At 42.9% G+C, this 16,680-nt stretch overlaps 1 protein-coding gene across 1 annotated transcript in view; it reads right to left on the bottom strand.

The window, feature by feature from the left end:
* The window catches only part of fnta (farnesyltransferase, CAAX box, alpha), a 31,233-nt gene extending 15,946 nt beyond the window's left edge, over nucleotides 1-15,287 (bottom strand). The window contains exons 1-3 of the mRNA XM_063045090.1: nucleotides 15,059-15,287; nucleotides 3,648-3,733; nucleotides 526-640 (exon numbers count right to left, since the gene is read on the bottom strand). Coding sequence (XP_062901160.1) covers nucleotides 526-640; nucleotides 3,648-3,733; nucleotides 15,059-15,276 — 419 coding nt within the window. The 5' untranslated portion in view covers nucleotides 15,277-15,287. The remainder of the gene's footprint in view (nucleotides 1-525; nucleotides 641-3,647; nucleotides 3,734-15,058) is intronic.
* Between the last annotated feature and the right edge of the window lie 1,393 nt (nucleotides 15,288-16,680).

The raw sequence follows: 16,680 nt of genomic DNA, 5'->3' as shown, positions 1-16,680 counted from the left end.
ACATTCCTAACTTTCCAGTAATAAAATGCTCTTTAAGATCAGAACATTAAGATATCAGAATACTAAGATTTGAGAGGTTTTTAACTCATCCGCAATATTCTTGCACTGTCATTTGTGCAAAAAATTACTCATCAGACACCTCCTTTACTTTAATAAATCAAAAAGTGGAATAAATTAACACGAAGTCTAAAATGAAGAGATCAACATTTTTTTCTTATTCATCTTACTTTAACAAAAACAAAAATCAAACAGCAAACTTGCTCAACTGATAAGTAATGACATAAAAATCAAAATAATCCAAATGAGTCCTGAAGAACGGTTTTGGCCCAAAACATTGACAGTTTTTTCCTTTCCATAGATGCTGACCTGCGGTGTTCCTCCAGTACTTTATGCAAGTTGCTTTGGATTTTCTGCATGTGCAGAATCTCTTGTGTTTATGCTCCAAATTTCATTGGTTTAGATTAATGGAATATTTGCTCTTACTTTCCCACCTAGAAAAAAAATTATCAGCTTCAATTGCCTTACCATACTGTATAATTTGCAGCATTGAGCTCTATTGCATCTGTTGTTAGACTGAGTGCCCGTTCACTCCGTTCATCAAGCTTTAGCACAGCCCTAAAGTAGTCATATACATCTTTAACTGGAAGAAAAAACACAATGTTAGAAAGTTGAAGTTCACAGCTAACACACTTTCCAATTACTAGTAAGTGAATTTATACAGAATTAAGCAAATTTTAGGCAAACGTTTCATGCAAATCACCCTGTTACTTGTTGGTTTTTAATTTTTTTTTAAGGACCTATGTGTGACTGGCACGACCAGTACTTTATTGCCCATCACCAACCACCCATGAAGCTTGTGGTGAGCCATTTTCTTGGACCACCTAACTCTTTTTGGTGAAAGTTTTCCAAGTACTCCCAAAGTGCAGATGGCAAAGGTATTCCAGAATTTAGACGCAGCGATGATGAAGGAATGATGTATTTTCAACATGAAATGGTATGTGATTTGAAGGGGAAACTGCAGGTGGTAATGTTCCTATGCATCTGTTGCTATTGACCTTCTTGGTGATAGAGACTGCTTTGGAAGGTGCTGTCAGAGAAGGCTAGGTATGTAAATGTACTGTATTTTGTAGGTACACATGCCAGCCATGTAACTTTATATTCAGTTAATTTATTGATAAACATTCTAATTATTTAAAATCCAAGCTTTCAGAGAAAGGCCATAACACGTTCAATAAAACATAATGGCAACAACAACCTACTATTTATGATTATGCTTTTTAAATGTGGAAAAGAAACCCCCACGTATTTCAGAAAGCAGAAAGGACATGAATAACAAGCCAAAGGAACAGATATTCATATAGTTCAAATGGATGACCAAAAGCTTGATCAAAAAAATCATCATAAAACAAAACTTATGGAATAAAGAGAGCTGCAGGAATTACAGAAAGCAAACCTAATGCTGATGAATTCACAATTAAATTGCGATCAGTAGTGATGGGCTAAAAGATCAGCATGGGCATGGTGAGTCAAAGGGATTATTCCTATGCTGTACAATATAGCAGAGTTTCTCAACTGGGGTTTTGCAAGAGACTGTGATTTTTAAAAAAACTTAGTGCAACGTGTGTAGCTAGCACGCACATTGATGGGCAGTGACCGAGCAGCCCTGTCAGCAATCTCGTTAGAGATCTCTCAGCCCAGTGTGGCAGTGTGCAGTAGGACCGTGTTTACTTGATTGAGCCCACTCTCAGTTTTTGACACGAGATAGGGGAAGCCACTGATAATTGGTGAGCGCTGTATTGTACGGGAGGGGAGGACAGTAGACTGATGAGGAGTGTGAAGTGCATCTTCTGAGCATTGAACAGACTCGCCCAACTTGGGTTGTGATGTCAGCCTCTCCCTCCCAAATTATCTCTCCCACCTTCTCCCATGAACCGTCCACTGACCGCAATGGGAGCGAACAAACTTTACTGGTTTATTACAAAATTGGAGAGAAATTTTCATTCTAAAGAAGGAATTTTTACGCATGATGACTCAGCTGCTGGCCTGCTGCCTTGCTGTTGTTATAAACATTGCAAAAGGTGAAAAACATAGGTTAGAAGTGAATGGTATTGTGAAGTTTTCGTATCTTCTGTGGTTTTCCCGTTTAGTTATTTATTATGCCATACTTTTTTCTATTTTATTAACCCGTATTAGGACAAGATGCAGTACGAGAAATTGGAAAGGCTTCACTCTCAAGCAATATGATAATTTGATGTATTAATGACATGTCACATGATGCTGAAAAGTTTTTTGTGATAAACTGAAAAACAACAGCTTCTCTATCCAGGTTGATGATCAACAGGTTTCACCAATAAATGTCAATTTGTAGCATTTGTAAGATTTGTAAATGATGGTGAAATTCAAGAAAACTTTTTCTGTTACAAAGAGCTACCTGAAATAAGCAAAGGCCAAGATATATTTAATGTTCTGTCTTCATATATGGAAGCAAAAGGTCTGTCTTGGAGGAACTGTGTTGGCATCTGTACTGATGGTGCACCATCAATGGTTGGATCTATGAGAGGATTTGTTTCTCTTGTTAAAAAAAAAGAAAATCCTGACATCGTCACAACACACTTTCTTCACAAAGAGGTGCTGATGTCAAAAACTCGGAGATGAAATGAAGAAAATTCTGGATGATGCTACTATAATGGTTAACTTTATTAAACAAAGACCAGTTCATTCTAGAACGTTTAAAAAAAAGTGTGAAAACATGGAAAAGAGCTCACCAATCTCCTGCTATATACAGAAATCCGGTGGCTTAGCAGAGGAATGTTCAAGAAAATAGTAAGCCAGATTTTGCCAAGTGCTTTGAAGATGAAGAATGGCTGCAGAAACTAACCTATCTAGCAGACATTTTTCATTATATGAACCGGTTGAACAAATCTCCACAAGGTCCTGGAGAAAATGTTTTGACAAGATTCTTGGATTTAAAAGGAAACTGAATCTTTGGAAAAATCATGTTGCAAAAGGAAATCTTGAAATGTTTCCACAGCTGCTTGGGCTTGAGAGCGAGGAAGGTTATCAGATAGTCTCGAGTCTTATTAAAAGCAGAAATTTATGATGTTTGCCTTATGAGTTTTAAAAATTTATGAAAGGGAAAGAAAAAGATTAATTTTGAGAAATGTAAGCTAAGCTTAATTACTTGCTTTTTTCCCCCTAAGAAAGGTTGGCTAAAAATTCATTCTCTACTCAAAGGACATTGACAAGTACTTTTGGATAATTATATCTACAACTTACTGATCACACTAACTTTTCTTGAGTTGTAGATATAATTTTTACGCAGGGGTTCCCTGAGACCTGAAAATTATTTCTAGAATTCCTTCAAGGCAAAAAGGTTGGTAAAGGCTGCAATATAAAGTCAAATACTTGAGGGTAGGACAAATGACAGGATAATACAGTGAGAGGGTTTATATAAACAAACATTAGTTTACTGTATTCGTGGACTGGAAGAGGATGACCAGAGTAATGGGCAAACAGATCCTGATGCCAGTTAAACTATGTATAGTAACCTTTAGACAGCACAATAAAAGAGACAAAAACTTCTTGATGTCATCAAATTAGTATGAATTATTCTATATAACTAATTGCATTCTTAATTAAATACTTACAGTTCTCAGAATAAGCTATCTGAACAACTGGATGAGGCCCATCATCCTGTGGAACAGGCTTAATATCAGCCCATTCCTTCCGGTTCCTAGAGAGAGGGTGACATTTCATTAATATTCCTCACCGCTATTTGTATATTAAAGAATCATAATATTAATTCACACAAACTGTCCAGTTTTAGAAGATGTTCCATAACCTGACCTGTTCCAAATGGACAGGTTACACCTGAACCCGAAGGGGACCAGTATCCTGGCGGGAAGGTTAATAGAGCTGTTAGGGAGGGTTTAAACTAATTTGGCAGGGGGATGGGAACCGGAATGATAGAGCGGAGGAAGGGGAAAACAGAAATAAATCTAAGGTAGTGAGCAGTAAAGATGTCAGGAAAGACAGGCAGGTGATGGGGCAAATTTGTACCCATTGGGATGAGTTACAGTGCAATCAAAGCAAAAAGTACCAAATACAGTTCTTAAGGTGTTATACTTAAATGCACGCAGCAAAAGGAATAAGGTGGATGATCTTGTCGTACAGCTACAGATTGGCAGGTATGATATTATGGCCATCACTGAGACGTGGCTAAAGGATGCACGTCTCTGGGAGCTGAACATCCAAGGATACACGGTGTATTGGAAGGATAGGAAGGTAGGCAGAGGGGGAGACGTGGCTTTATTGGTAAGAAATGATATCAAATCATTAGAAAGAGGAGACATAGGATCAGCAGGTGCAGAATCTTTATGGGTTGAGCTAAGAAATCACAGGGGTAAAAGGACCCTGATGGCAGTTATATACAGGCCTCCAAACAGCTGCAGTGATGTGGACTACAAATTACAACAGGAAATAGAAAAGGCTTGTCAGAAGGGCAGTATTATGATAATTGTGGGGGATTTTAACATGCAAGTGGATTGGGAAAATCAGGTCGGCACTAGATCTCAAGAGAGAGAATTTGTAGAGTCTCTGCGAAATGGCTTTTTAGAACAGCTTGTTGTTGAGCCCACTAGGGGATCAGCTGTACTGGATTGGGTATAGTGTAATGAACCGGAGGTGATTAGAGAGATTGAGGTGAAGGAACCCTTAGGAGGCAGCGATCATAACATGATTGAGTTCACTGTGAAATTTGAAAAAGAGAAATCGAAATCCGATGTGTCGGTATTTCAGTGGAGTAAAAGTAATTATAGTGGCATGAGAGAGGAACTGGCCAAAGTTGACTGGAAAGGGACACTGGCGGGAAAGACGGCAGAGCAGCAGTGGCTGGAGTTTATGTGAGAAATGAAGAAGGTGCAAGACAGGTATATTCCAAAAAAAAGAAATTTTCAAATGGAAAATGGATGCAACCATGGCTGACAAGAGAAGTCAAAGCCAAAGTTAAAGCAAAGGAGAGGGCATACAAGGAAGCAAAAATTGTGGGAAGACAGAGGATTGGGAAGTTTTTAAAAGCTTACAAAAGGAAACTAAGAAGGTCATTAAGAGGGAAAAGATGAACTTTGAAAGGAAGCTTGCAAATAATATCAAAGAGGATACTAAAAGCTTTTTCAAGTATATAAAGAGTAAAAGACAGGTGAGAGTAGATATAGGACCGATAGAAAATGATGCTGGAGAAATTGTAATGGGAGATAAGGAGATGGCAGAGGAACTGAACGAGTATTTTGCATCAGTCTTCACTGAGGAAGACATCAGCAGTATACCGGACACTCAAGGGTGGCAGGGAAGAGAAGTGTGCACAGTCACAATTACAACAGAGAAAGTACTCAGGAAACTGAATAATCCAAAGGTAGATAAATCTCCTGGACCAGATGGAATGCACCCTCGTGTTCTGAAGGAAGTAGCTGTGGAGATTGCAGAGGCATTAGCGATGATCTTTCAAAAGTTGATAGATTCTGGCATGGTTTCGGAGGACTGGAAGATTGCAAATGTCACTCCGCTATTAAGAAGGAGGCAAGGAAGCAAAAAGGAAATTATAGACCTGTTAGCTTGACATCGGTGGTTGGGAAGTTGTTGGAGTCGATTGTCAAGGATGAGGTTACAGAGTACCTGGAGGCATATGACAAGATAGGCAGAACTCAGCAAGGCTTCCTTAAAGGAAAATCCTGCTTGACAAACCTATTACAATTTTTTGAGGAAATTACAAGTAGGCTAGACAAGGGAGATGCAGCGGATGTTGTATATTTGGATTTGCAGAAGGCCTTTGACAAGGTGCCACACATGAGGCTACTTAACAAGATAAGAGCCCATGGAATTACGGGAAAGTTACATATGTGGATAGGGCATTGGCTGATTGGCAGGAAACAGAGAGTGGGAATAAAGGGATCCTATTCTGGTTGGCTGCCGATTATCAGTGGTGTTCCACAGGGGTCTGTGTTGGGGCCGCTTCTTTTTACGTTGTACATCAGCGATTTGAAGGATGGAATAGATGGCTTTGTGGCTAAGTTTGCTGATGATAGGAAGATAGGTGGAGGGGCCGGTAGTGCTGAGGAAACAGAGAGTATGCAGAGAGACTTGGGTAGATTGGAAGAATAGGCAAAGAAGTGGCAGATGAAATACAATGTTGGAAAGTGTATGGTTATGCACTTTGGCAGAAGAAATAAACGGGCAGACTATTATTTAAATGGGGAGAGAATTCAAAGTTCTGAAATGCAACGGGACTTGGGAGTCCTCGTGCAGGATACCCTTAAGGTTAACCTCCAGGTTGAGTCGGTGGTGAAGAAGGCGAATGCAATGTTGGCATTCATTTCTAGAGGAATAGAGTACAGGAGCAGGGATGTGATGTTGAGGCTCTACAAGGCGCTGGTGAGACCTCACTTGGAGTACTGTGGGCAGTTTTGGTCTCCTTATTTAAGAAAGGATGTGCTGACATTGGAGAGAGTACAGAGAAGATTCACTAGAATGATTCTGGGAATGAGAGGGTTAATATATGAGAAACGTTTGTCTGTTCTTGGACTGTATTCCTTGGTGTTTAGAAGAATGAGGGGAGACCTCATAGAAACATTTCGAATGTTGAAAGGCATGGACAGAGTGGATGTGGCAAAGTTATTTCCCATGATGGGGGAGTCTAGTACGAGAGGGCATAAGTTAAGGAATGAAGGGCGCCCTTTCAGAACAGAGATGCGAAGAAATTTTTTTAGCCAGAGGGTGGTGAATCTATGTAATTTGTTGCCACGGGCAGCAGTGGAGGTCAAGTCATTGGGTGTATTTAAGGCAGAGATTGATAAGTATCTGAGTAGCCAGGGCATCAAAGGTTATGGTGAGAAGGCAGGGGAGTGGGACTAAATGGGAGAATGGATCTGCTCATGATAAAATGGCTGAGCAGACTCGATGGGCCGAATGGCCGACTTCTGCTCCTTTGTCTTATGGTCTTACGGACTGACAAGACCTGCTTTGAATAGACACAAAGGAGTATCTTGCAGTTAAAACTTAAATATTTGTAAAGGTTAGGAATGCTGAGACATGCAAAGTCACCTCAGAATATCAGCATATTAAGGAGGATATGGACTCAAAGGCAGGGATCCATCATGTAATTTACATAACTCATTATGGAGATGCCTTGTTGGAAAGTTCTGCGAAGTATATATTTGTGAATTTTTGTAATAATCACAGAACAATGCCCAGAGTTGTGGGGTTCTAATTACAAAAGTGGAACAGCAAAAAAGTGACATTATTATTCTGTAAAAATATACAAAAACAATGACTCAGGGCTGAAGGGCTATAAGAGAAGCAAATCCAGAACACACAGCTAATGCTGAAGAATGCACACCCAAAAGCAGTGATATCGTCTTAACTGCCTGCCTTCCTAAGCATTCCAAGATGCATCTAATCCAGGAACGAAAATACACTGTATACAGACCATTTCTGTCAAAGACAACTACATCCTCTTTTGAACTCTACTGCATAATTCAAAGCTATGCAGAAAGCACACTGGGCTTAACACAGAAGAACGAGCTTATCTATACAGCTGGTAAAAGTCAGGATAAAAGGTATGAACAGTTGCAGTCCCTGTTTTGTAAACAATCTGAATTGATTTTTTTTCTGATGATTAACAAGGGCCGAAATTATAAACTGTATGAATTGATGAGCAGTGGCCAATCAGCAATTGGAAGCATGAGAAGTCACAGCTCACTCAGGTTCATTGATTGAGTTCATAAGACATTGATATGCAGCAGTTTGGTGTTACGAGCAGCGGCCAATCAGCGATCAGGATTGAGTGGCAAGAACAAATCAAGATAAGGCAGGGCAAATGGAGCGGCCTCTGTTGGAATGGCTATTGTTGGTATGAACAGTGTTAGAGTGGGGATTTTGAAACTTAAGTTCTTCAAGCTTCAGCGAGAGCAGGCGAAAAAGCTGTAGGTAGATTTGAGGAATTATATACAGAAATAAAAGGGCTAAGACCTAACTGACTTATTGGCAGCTTCACAAGTCGTGCTGTGAGAATAATGTATGAACAAAGAAGTGCTTGTTGCATGAGAAAGCTACTCTGTGTACCCTTATCAGAGTATGTATGTGATAATGAATGTTTAACAGCAGCCCCAGACAGTACTCGGTGCTCACGTGATTTGCAGATTTGCGGGAGCTCTGTTTTGTCAACTGAGACGCAAACTTGCTAATAAACAGTATGTAATTTTAAGTAAGCTGTGTTTGACAATTATTCCCTGGGTCTGAACCTAAAGTCCTCTGGTAGAGAGGCAGATTGACACTTGGCATTGCGAGCAGGGTCCCAATGTGTGGTAGACACCTCACCAAAACTGAATTAAGTGGATTGATGGATCATTAGGGTGAATCAGAGACGAACGGGCCACAAGGTAAACTTTAACCTTGGTTCCTCTCTGCTCTCTGACAACTCTGTTTGTTCCCTCTTTTTGGCGGGAAAATCCACTGACGGGACCCAAAGGGAATAAAAAGGATGGGTGATTCGAGTCCGTTACGGAAAATAACAGACAAATATCCAGACAATGAAAATAAACTGAGACAAATGCCATTCCAATTGTCTAAACATTTGGGAAAAGACAACTGGCCTGCAGGAGGTACATTTGATTTTAAATTTAATAAGGCAGGCGGAACAGGGAATATGGAAAGTGAAGGCAGGGAAAGAGTATGGGTCACCTAATTGGCCTATGGTGACACAAGGCAGAAATAAAAGACAGACATAAAGTAAATTGTTGAACCGATAACACTAAGCAAAGAGGGATAGACATATGTGATAGAAGAGGCAATCCTAGGAGTTGGCAAGAGTTGAGAGCAATTTGTGAAGAATGGGATAAGGGACAGAAACAGACAAAGGAGACGGAAAGAAATTGTATCAGAGACAAAACATAATGGCCATGGAAGAACAAATAAAGGGAAAAGGGAAATAGAAAATAAAAATAATTCTGGGGTACCCTGCCTCTACCCAGACATACCGACCGATTCCCCAAACGATACTGATGATTGGGAAGGGGTAAGACGACCTAATAATCTCGCTGTACTATCCGCAGCCGCGTCAGCGCCTGTTTTACCATGGTCAGGTTACCCACCCCCTGTATGGTTCTCACCCTGGTACCTCAGTTACCAACTCGACAGTCATTGCATCGCCACCAACCGATGTAGCTCCTCCAGAACGGATGGGAAGCCCAATACCCATTTCTTCCCGGATTGGACCCCTGAACAAGGGCCATTGGTTTTACTGGGACCGACACAGGCTTCGTGTCAATTGCCGACGAACACCGTTCCTAACCCACAAGCCAGAGCGGCGGGACAAGCACCTACTATGCAAATGCATAAGCCCAGGACCCTTCCGAACTCTGTGGTATTCTGAATGCCATCCCTGACAAAAAGGTCGACCCCCAAGGGTTTTGTAATTATTTAAGAACCGTCCCGACTATTCATTCCACTAACTCCCGAGATTTGATCCCCCTGGCTATGGCCACCCTTACTCCTACTGATCAGACACGATTCACCACTCGGCTCGGACATGGCAACTACGAGCAGTTAATTGTGACTGAGCAAACTGAACCGCGGGTGATTGGAAATACATCGGACACCTTGTCCCACGTTCTGGCCCCCTCCATAGATAGAACTAAGGTATTAAGAGTGTAAATCCAGGAAAGGTGAGACCCCCTGATGACTTCCTAGAATGCTTTATTGCCATTTATTCTGCACGATCGGGAGGTTACTGTAGGCAGCAGCGAACCAGTCCCCACAGTACTCTGTTCTCCCCCCTCCAAGCCCTGCCCAGCAAAGTGGCCGACAAGGTTGAAATCAACAATATGAACTGGTTAGAATCCACTCAAGCTTCAGAAAGCCATATAAAATTAGTTAGTAGTTCACAAAGACAAAGTATTTCTAGGAAGTTGCAAAGCAGATAAAGACATTCATTATTTATCACTGTAGCTGTACTAACAATCTGTGGTCTTGTCAAAAAGAAGTGTCATAGTTCAGTCTTTCAATGCAAAACACAAAGGCCATCTAAAGGGAAAAAGTTAATTTAAACTTTAGTACATAACAATTCAGTGGGTGGCTAGAGCAATCTTCTATATTTTAATAATTGTCTTCTTTCCTTGTGAGGAAAGGTTGTTTTTGATTTTCTCCAATTCTGAACAAATCTAAGGACAATACATTATACTTAAAAAAATTGAGTGTGTTAATTTGTCAGGAAAAAACATTGATTTCTTTTTAAAAGGTTTTGTTATCAAGTGTGGCACCAATGTAGTACAGATCTTAATAGACCAGAAGGTACCAGATTCCACCCTTGACCTGTGCTAATTAACCCCCACTGTTAATACACTACGCTAACTAGGATGCGTAAATTCCTGGGCTTTGCCAATTTCTACTGCACTTAGATTCCCGATGTTGCCCTACCCACCAAATCCCTCACCCCTTATTCCTCGCCCAAATGCAAGACTCTCAGAACAGGCCCAACAGGATTTTGCTTCCCTCAAGCAAGCCCTAACACCGCGCCCCTCCTTGGGCCGGCCCTTATATGATCACTGTTTTGCACTCTATGTGACAATCAAGGACGGGTGTGCCATCGTTGTCCTTTCCATCGACAACGACCTGTCGCCAACTTCTCCAAGAAACTCGATCTGGTAGCTTCCGGCTTACCTCCCTGTATTCAAATTCTCCCTGCAGTATACAATATGGTTCTGGTCACAAGTAACATTATCTTGCACCAGCCAGTGGACGTACTCACCTCTCATGACGTAGTTGCCCTGATGAACATCCGCAAGGCCTTATGCAGGCCCATCCGCACTAGATATGAGGTCCTTCTCCTACAGAACCCCCTTCTCCACTTTTCCCCCGTTCTCTGGTGAACTCAGCCACCTTTTTAGAATGCCTACCTGAACGTCTAGATCAATTAAGTCACCAATTGACAGAAATCCGACCTGACATGACTGACGTCCCCCTCGCTAACCCAGACTTAAGTCTTCTATGTAGATGGGAGCTCCTTTATAGACAACTAAGGCCAGCGCCGTGCAGGCTATGCAATTGTTTCCGACAGAGAAACTGTGGAGTCTGCTTCCTTTCTTTCTCCTCACTAGGCGCAGCAAGCTGAACTCTTTGTACTCACTACAGCATGCATCCTAGCCACTGGAAAATTGCCCAATATTTTTACAGACTCTAGATATGCCTTTGTAGTTCCTCATGACTTCGATCAACTTTGGAAAGCTAAGGGTTAAGTCACCTGCCCATCACGAATAAATTTACATCGACAACCTTTGGTCCGCCATCTGTCTTCCTTCACAACTGGCCATTATTAAATGCTCTGCATACACTAAAGGTACGACTGAGACTGACCGTGGAAATAACAGAGCTGACTCAACTGCGAAACAAGTTGCCCTTACCGCAGCACTGATTGTTCCCCAAATGACGAACGCCGGGGAAAAACTGAATCCCCCATTTCCGAATCAAAGGGTATGCCTGGAATTGAGGATGTGCATGTTTTACAAAGGGATGTCTCTGAAAAAGAGAAAGGCATCTGGCAATCGGCTGGATGTTTTTGCTCTCCGACCAAGGACCATTGCCTCCAGGGCACCAGGGTCCAGAACATCTCCTCAGAGTCAGAGTCCTCAACATCCTTAAATGGGAGGGTGAACACCATGGTCCATGTAGATATGAGGTTCTGCATAGGGAGTTCAGGGAATTAGGTGCTAAATTAAAAGGCAGAACCTCCAGGGTTGTGACCTCAGGATTGCTACCGTTCCACATGCTAGTGAGGCTAGAACTAAGAAGATTATACAGTTTAACACGTGGCTAAGGAGCTGGTGTAAGAGGGAGGACATAAGATTTTTGGATCACTGAGCTCTCTTTCAGGGAAGGTGGGATCTGTACAGAAGAGACAGTTTGCACCTGAACCGGAAGAGAAACTAATGTCCTAGTGGGAAGGTTTGCTAGTACTGCGGGGGGCTGGGGGGGAGGTGTGGTTAAACTAGAGTTGCAGGGGAATGGGGACCAGAGTGCCAGAACAGACAGGGGAGACCAATGTTGTTAAGACAAACTTAGGAATCAAAAAGTTGAGCACGGTGTGACTAACATCCTCAGTTGCGTATATTTCAATACAAGAAGTATTGTGGGAAAGGCAAATGAGCTCAGGGCATGGATCAATGCATGAAATTATGATACTGTAGCCTTCAGTAAGACTTGGTTGCAGGAGGAGCAGGACTGGTAGCTTAACATTATGGGTTTCCATTGTTTTAGACACAACAGAGCATGAGCGATTAAAGTTGCTAGTCAGGGAAAATGTTCAGTCTGGATAGCTGACAGAATTCATCCAGTGAGGCTTTATGGGTGGAATTAAGGAATAAGAAAGGTATGACCACGTTAAAGGGTCTATACTATAGACCACCCAACAGTCTGTGGGATTTAGAGGAACAAATAGAGCAGAGATCACAGACAGTTCCAAGAATTATAGTAGGTGATTTTAAATTTCCACATACTGAGTGAGACTCCCACACTGTAAAAAGACTACATGGGGTAGCGTTTGTCAATGTGATCAAGAAAGTTTCTTTAATTAGTACATAAAAGTCCCAAACAGAGAGTGTGTGATACTTGGTCTGTTATTAGGGAATGAAACAGGGCAGGAGATAGAAGTTTTTGTCAATCTTGATGGTAAAGCGAAAGGATGTATCAAGTGTGGATTGGGACAGGCTGTTTGCTGGCAAAGGTGTACTTGGTAAGTAAGAGGCCTTCAAAAGTGAATTTTTGAGAGTACAAAGCATTTATATGCCTGTCAGAATAAAAGGTAAAAATAATAGGTTTAGGGAATCTTGGTTTTCAAGAGACATTGAGGCCCTGGTTAATGGCGGATGGAATACAAGGTGTAGCACTTTGGTAGGACCAACCAGAGTAGGTCTTACACAGTGAACAATAGGGCATTGAGGTGTGCTGTAGAACAAAGGTCCATAATTCAATGAATGTGAGGCACAGGTAGATAGGCACATTGGCCTTCATAAATTAAAGTACTGAGTACTGGAGATAGGATGCTATGCTGAAGTTGTGTAAGATGTTGATGAGGCCTAATCTGGAGTATTGTGTGCAGTTCTGGTGACCTGCCTACAGGAAAGACATCAATAAGGTTGGAAGAGTACAGCAAGAATTTACTAGGATGTTACTGGTTCTGGCGGTTAGGACTTTATTCCTTGGAATAAATGCATGTAGGCTTTTTCCACTGAGTTCATGGGCTAAGGGTAAAAGGTGAAAAGTTTAAGGGGAACATGAGGGAAAACTTCTTCACTCAGAGGGTTGTGAGAGTGTGGAACGAGCTGCAAGTGCAAGTGGTGCTTGCGAGCTCGATTTCAACATTTAAGAGAGGTATGGAGGGCTATGGTCTGGATGCAGTTTGATGGGACAGGGCAGTTTAAATGGTTCTGTACTGTATTTTTATATGACTATCTTGCATAGTATATAAATCACATTCTTTTCAGCTTTTCTAGTTACGTTGATTGCCCAAATGGAAAATTTTACATTCCCTCTAAATTAGAATCCACTTTGTCAGAATATACTTTATTTACTTCCCACTATACTGTTTAGAATATAGAAATCTACAGCACATTATAGGTCCTTCTGCCCACAATGTTGTGCCGACCATGTAACCGACTCTAGAAATTGCCTAAAATTACCCTACTGCATAGTCCTCTATTTTTCTAAGCTCCATGTACCCTATTGTATCCGCCTCCACCACCATCGCTGGCAGTACATTCCACACGCTCACCACTGTGTGAAAAGCTTACCCTTGACATCCCCTCTGTACCTACTTCCAAGCACCTTAAAACTATGCCCCCTTGTGTTAACCATTTCAGCCCTGGGAAAAAGCCTCTGGCTATCCACACCATCAATGCCTCTCATCATCTTATACACCTCTATCAGGTCACCTCTCATCCTCCATCGCTCCAAGGAGAAAGCCCAAGTTCACTCAACCTATTCTCATTAGGCATGCTCTCCAATCCAGGCAACATCCTTGTAAATCTTTCTATAGTATCCACATCCTTCCTGTAGTGAGGTGACCAAAACTGAACACAGTACTGTATTCCAAGTGGGGTCTGACCAAGGTCTTATGTACCTGTAACATTACCTCATGGTTCTTGAACACATTCCCATGGGTGATGAATGCCAACACACCATACACCTTTTTAACAATACTGTCAACCTGCACAGCAACTTTTGAGTGCCCTATGGACATGGACTCCAAGATTTCTCTGATCCCCCACACTGCCAAGTGTCTTACCATTAATATTATATTCTGTCTTCAAATTTGACCTACCGAAATGAATCACTTCCCACTTATCCGGGTTAAATTCCATCTGCCACTTCTCAGCCAGGTTCTGCATCCTATTGATGTCCCGCTGTAACCTTTGACCACCCTCCAGACTATTCACAACACCCCCAACCTTTGTGTCATCAGCAAACTTACTAACCTACCCTTCTACTTCTTAAAGGGTAATTTGATAAATTAATCACAGGGATCAGCTACTGCTCTCAATCCAGTACATTCAACCACAACGGAAAGTCAAAAAATCCCGCTGGATAGCAGGGTAAATCCTCCTCTGCCCAGCCATTAACCATATCATTTCTGGGTTTCTATCCTCAGCTACTCCCCAGATACGGGATGCAGAGGTACTCTTATAACTTTGATGTAGGTTCCAAACTATTCCACACTGAGCAGAACCATTACTATTAATGACGGACCAAATATAAAAACACTAACTTGGACACAGGGTCTAGAGATCACTAATGTTTCATACCTATGGGGGCGGGGGGGGGGCAGAGATTTGAAGCTCAGTTCCACCGGCATGTTGACAAATGCAGAGCGAAGCCACAGTGCACCTAATCCGGACTCCACATCAGTGGTCGGGTTCTGCACTTCGGATCTCATCCCTTTCCCACCCCCAGCTACCCTAGTGCTGATCAGACCTCAAAAGCCTCGGCTCCAAGTTCTCCAGTCCCAGACCCCCACCTGTAGAAGATGAAGCCCTCGCTTCTTCTACCACCGTCCGAGTCCCCGGAGGCGCGCCGCAATCCCTCCGGCCTCGAAACCTCCGGCTCAGGAGTCACCTCTTCTCCGGGCGTGCTCCAGAGTTCTCTCTCAGCCATGTCGTCTCCCTGCTCAGGCTCCAGGCCCAATGCCGGTGCATCCTCTCCGCAACCCGTGCACTCAACCTCCCGCTCGCCCATTGCTCTCCTCCCGGGACGTCACTTCCCGCACTCTCCTGTCCCACCCCGCGCTTCGCCAGATCCGCATCCGGATCAAGATCACAATCACAATCCCAATCCCAATCCCAATCCCAGTTGAATCCTGCCCCGGACGGACATGGAGCCAATACATCTTAAAACCGGACCTTCACCTGCATCTGGAGTTCCCCAGTAACGGGAGGGAGGGAGGGATGAGAGAGAAGAGGGAGTGGGAGGATGAGAGTGGGGTGATGATGAGAGTGTGGGGTGGTGAGAGTGTGGGGTTGAGGATGAGAGTGTGGAGTTGAAGATGAGAGTGGGGGGTTGAAGATGACAGTGGGATGGTGATGAAAGTGTGGGGTTGAGGATGAGAGTGGGGTGGTGATGAGAGTGTGGGGTGATGATGAGAGTGGAGTGGTGATGAGAGTGTGGGGTTGAGGATGAGAGTGGGGTGGTGATGAGAGTGTGGGGTTGAGGATGAGAGTGGGGTGGTGATGAGAGTGGGGTGGTGATGAGAGTGGGGGGTTGAGGATGAGAGTGGGGGGGAGGGGAGGATGAGAGTGGGGGGAGGGGAGGATGAGAGTGGGGGGAGGGGAGGATGAGAGTGGGGGGGAGGGGAGGATGAGAGTGGGGGAGGGATGAAAGAGCAGGGGTAGGGATTCAAAGATTCAAAAAACTTTATTGTCATTCTAACCATACATCAGCTCTGCAGGGCGGAATGAGACAGCGTTTCCCAGGAGCAGTGCAATTATAACAGAACAAACGCAACACTAAATAATAAACATAACAATAAATAGTAAAACACAACAGCCACATGCCAGTTAAAATCAAGTTATAAGTGTCCAGTGCAAGTTAAAAGTGTCCAAAGCAGAGTCAGGTAGAGCAGTTATTTAGCAGTCTGACTGCCTGTGGGAGGAAGCTGTTTAGTAGCCTTGTGGTTTTAGTTTTGATGCTCCTGTAATGTTTGCCTGATGGCAGAAGAACAAACAGTTCATGGAGAGGGTGTGAGGGGTCTTTAATGATGTACTGTGTCTTCTGGAGGCGTCGACTCTGAAAGAGGTCTTGGACAAAAGGTAGGGAGACCCCAATAACCTTCTCTGCTCCCCTAACCACCCTCTGCAAGGCTTTTTTGTCGACAGCACTGCAGCTGGAGTACCAGGTTGTGATGCAAAAGGTCAGCACACTCTCAACCACGCCTCTGTAGAATGTAGTTAAGATGTTAGTGGGGAGTGATGCTTGTTTAAGCTTCCTCAGAAAGTGCAATCTCTACTGGTGCCTGTTTCACAATCCCAGTGGTGTTCTTGGACCAGGTGAGATTGTCCGAGATCTGCACCCCAAGGAACTTGATGTTTTCCACTCCCTTCACTGTGGAGCCGCTGATGCTGAGGGGTGTGTGCTCAGGCTGAG

This window comes from Mobula hypostoma, chromosome 4 (assembly GCF_963921235.1).
Source record: "Mobula hypostoma chromosome 4, sMobHyp1.1, whole genome shotgun sequence".
Taxonomy (NCBI): Eukaryota; Metazoa; Chordata; class Chondrichthyes; order Myliobatiformes; family Myliobatidae; genus Mobula; species Mobula hypostoma.
Note: the sequence above shows the minus strand (reverse complement) of the source record. Positions and strands in the feature narration are given on the sequence as shown.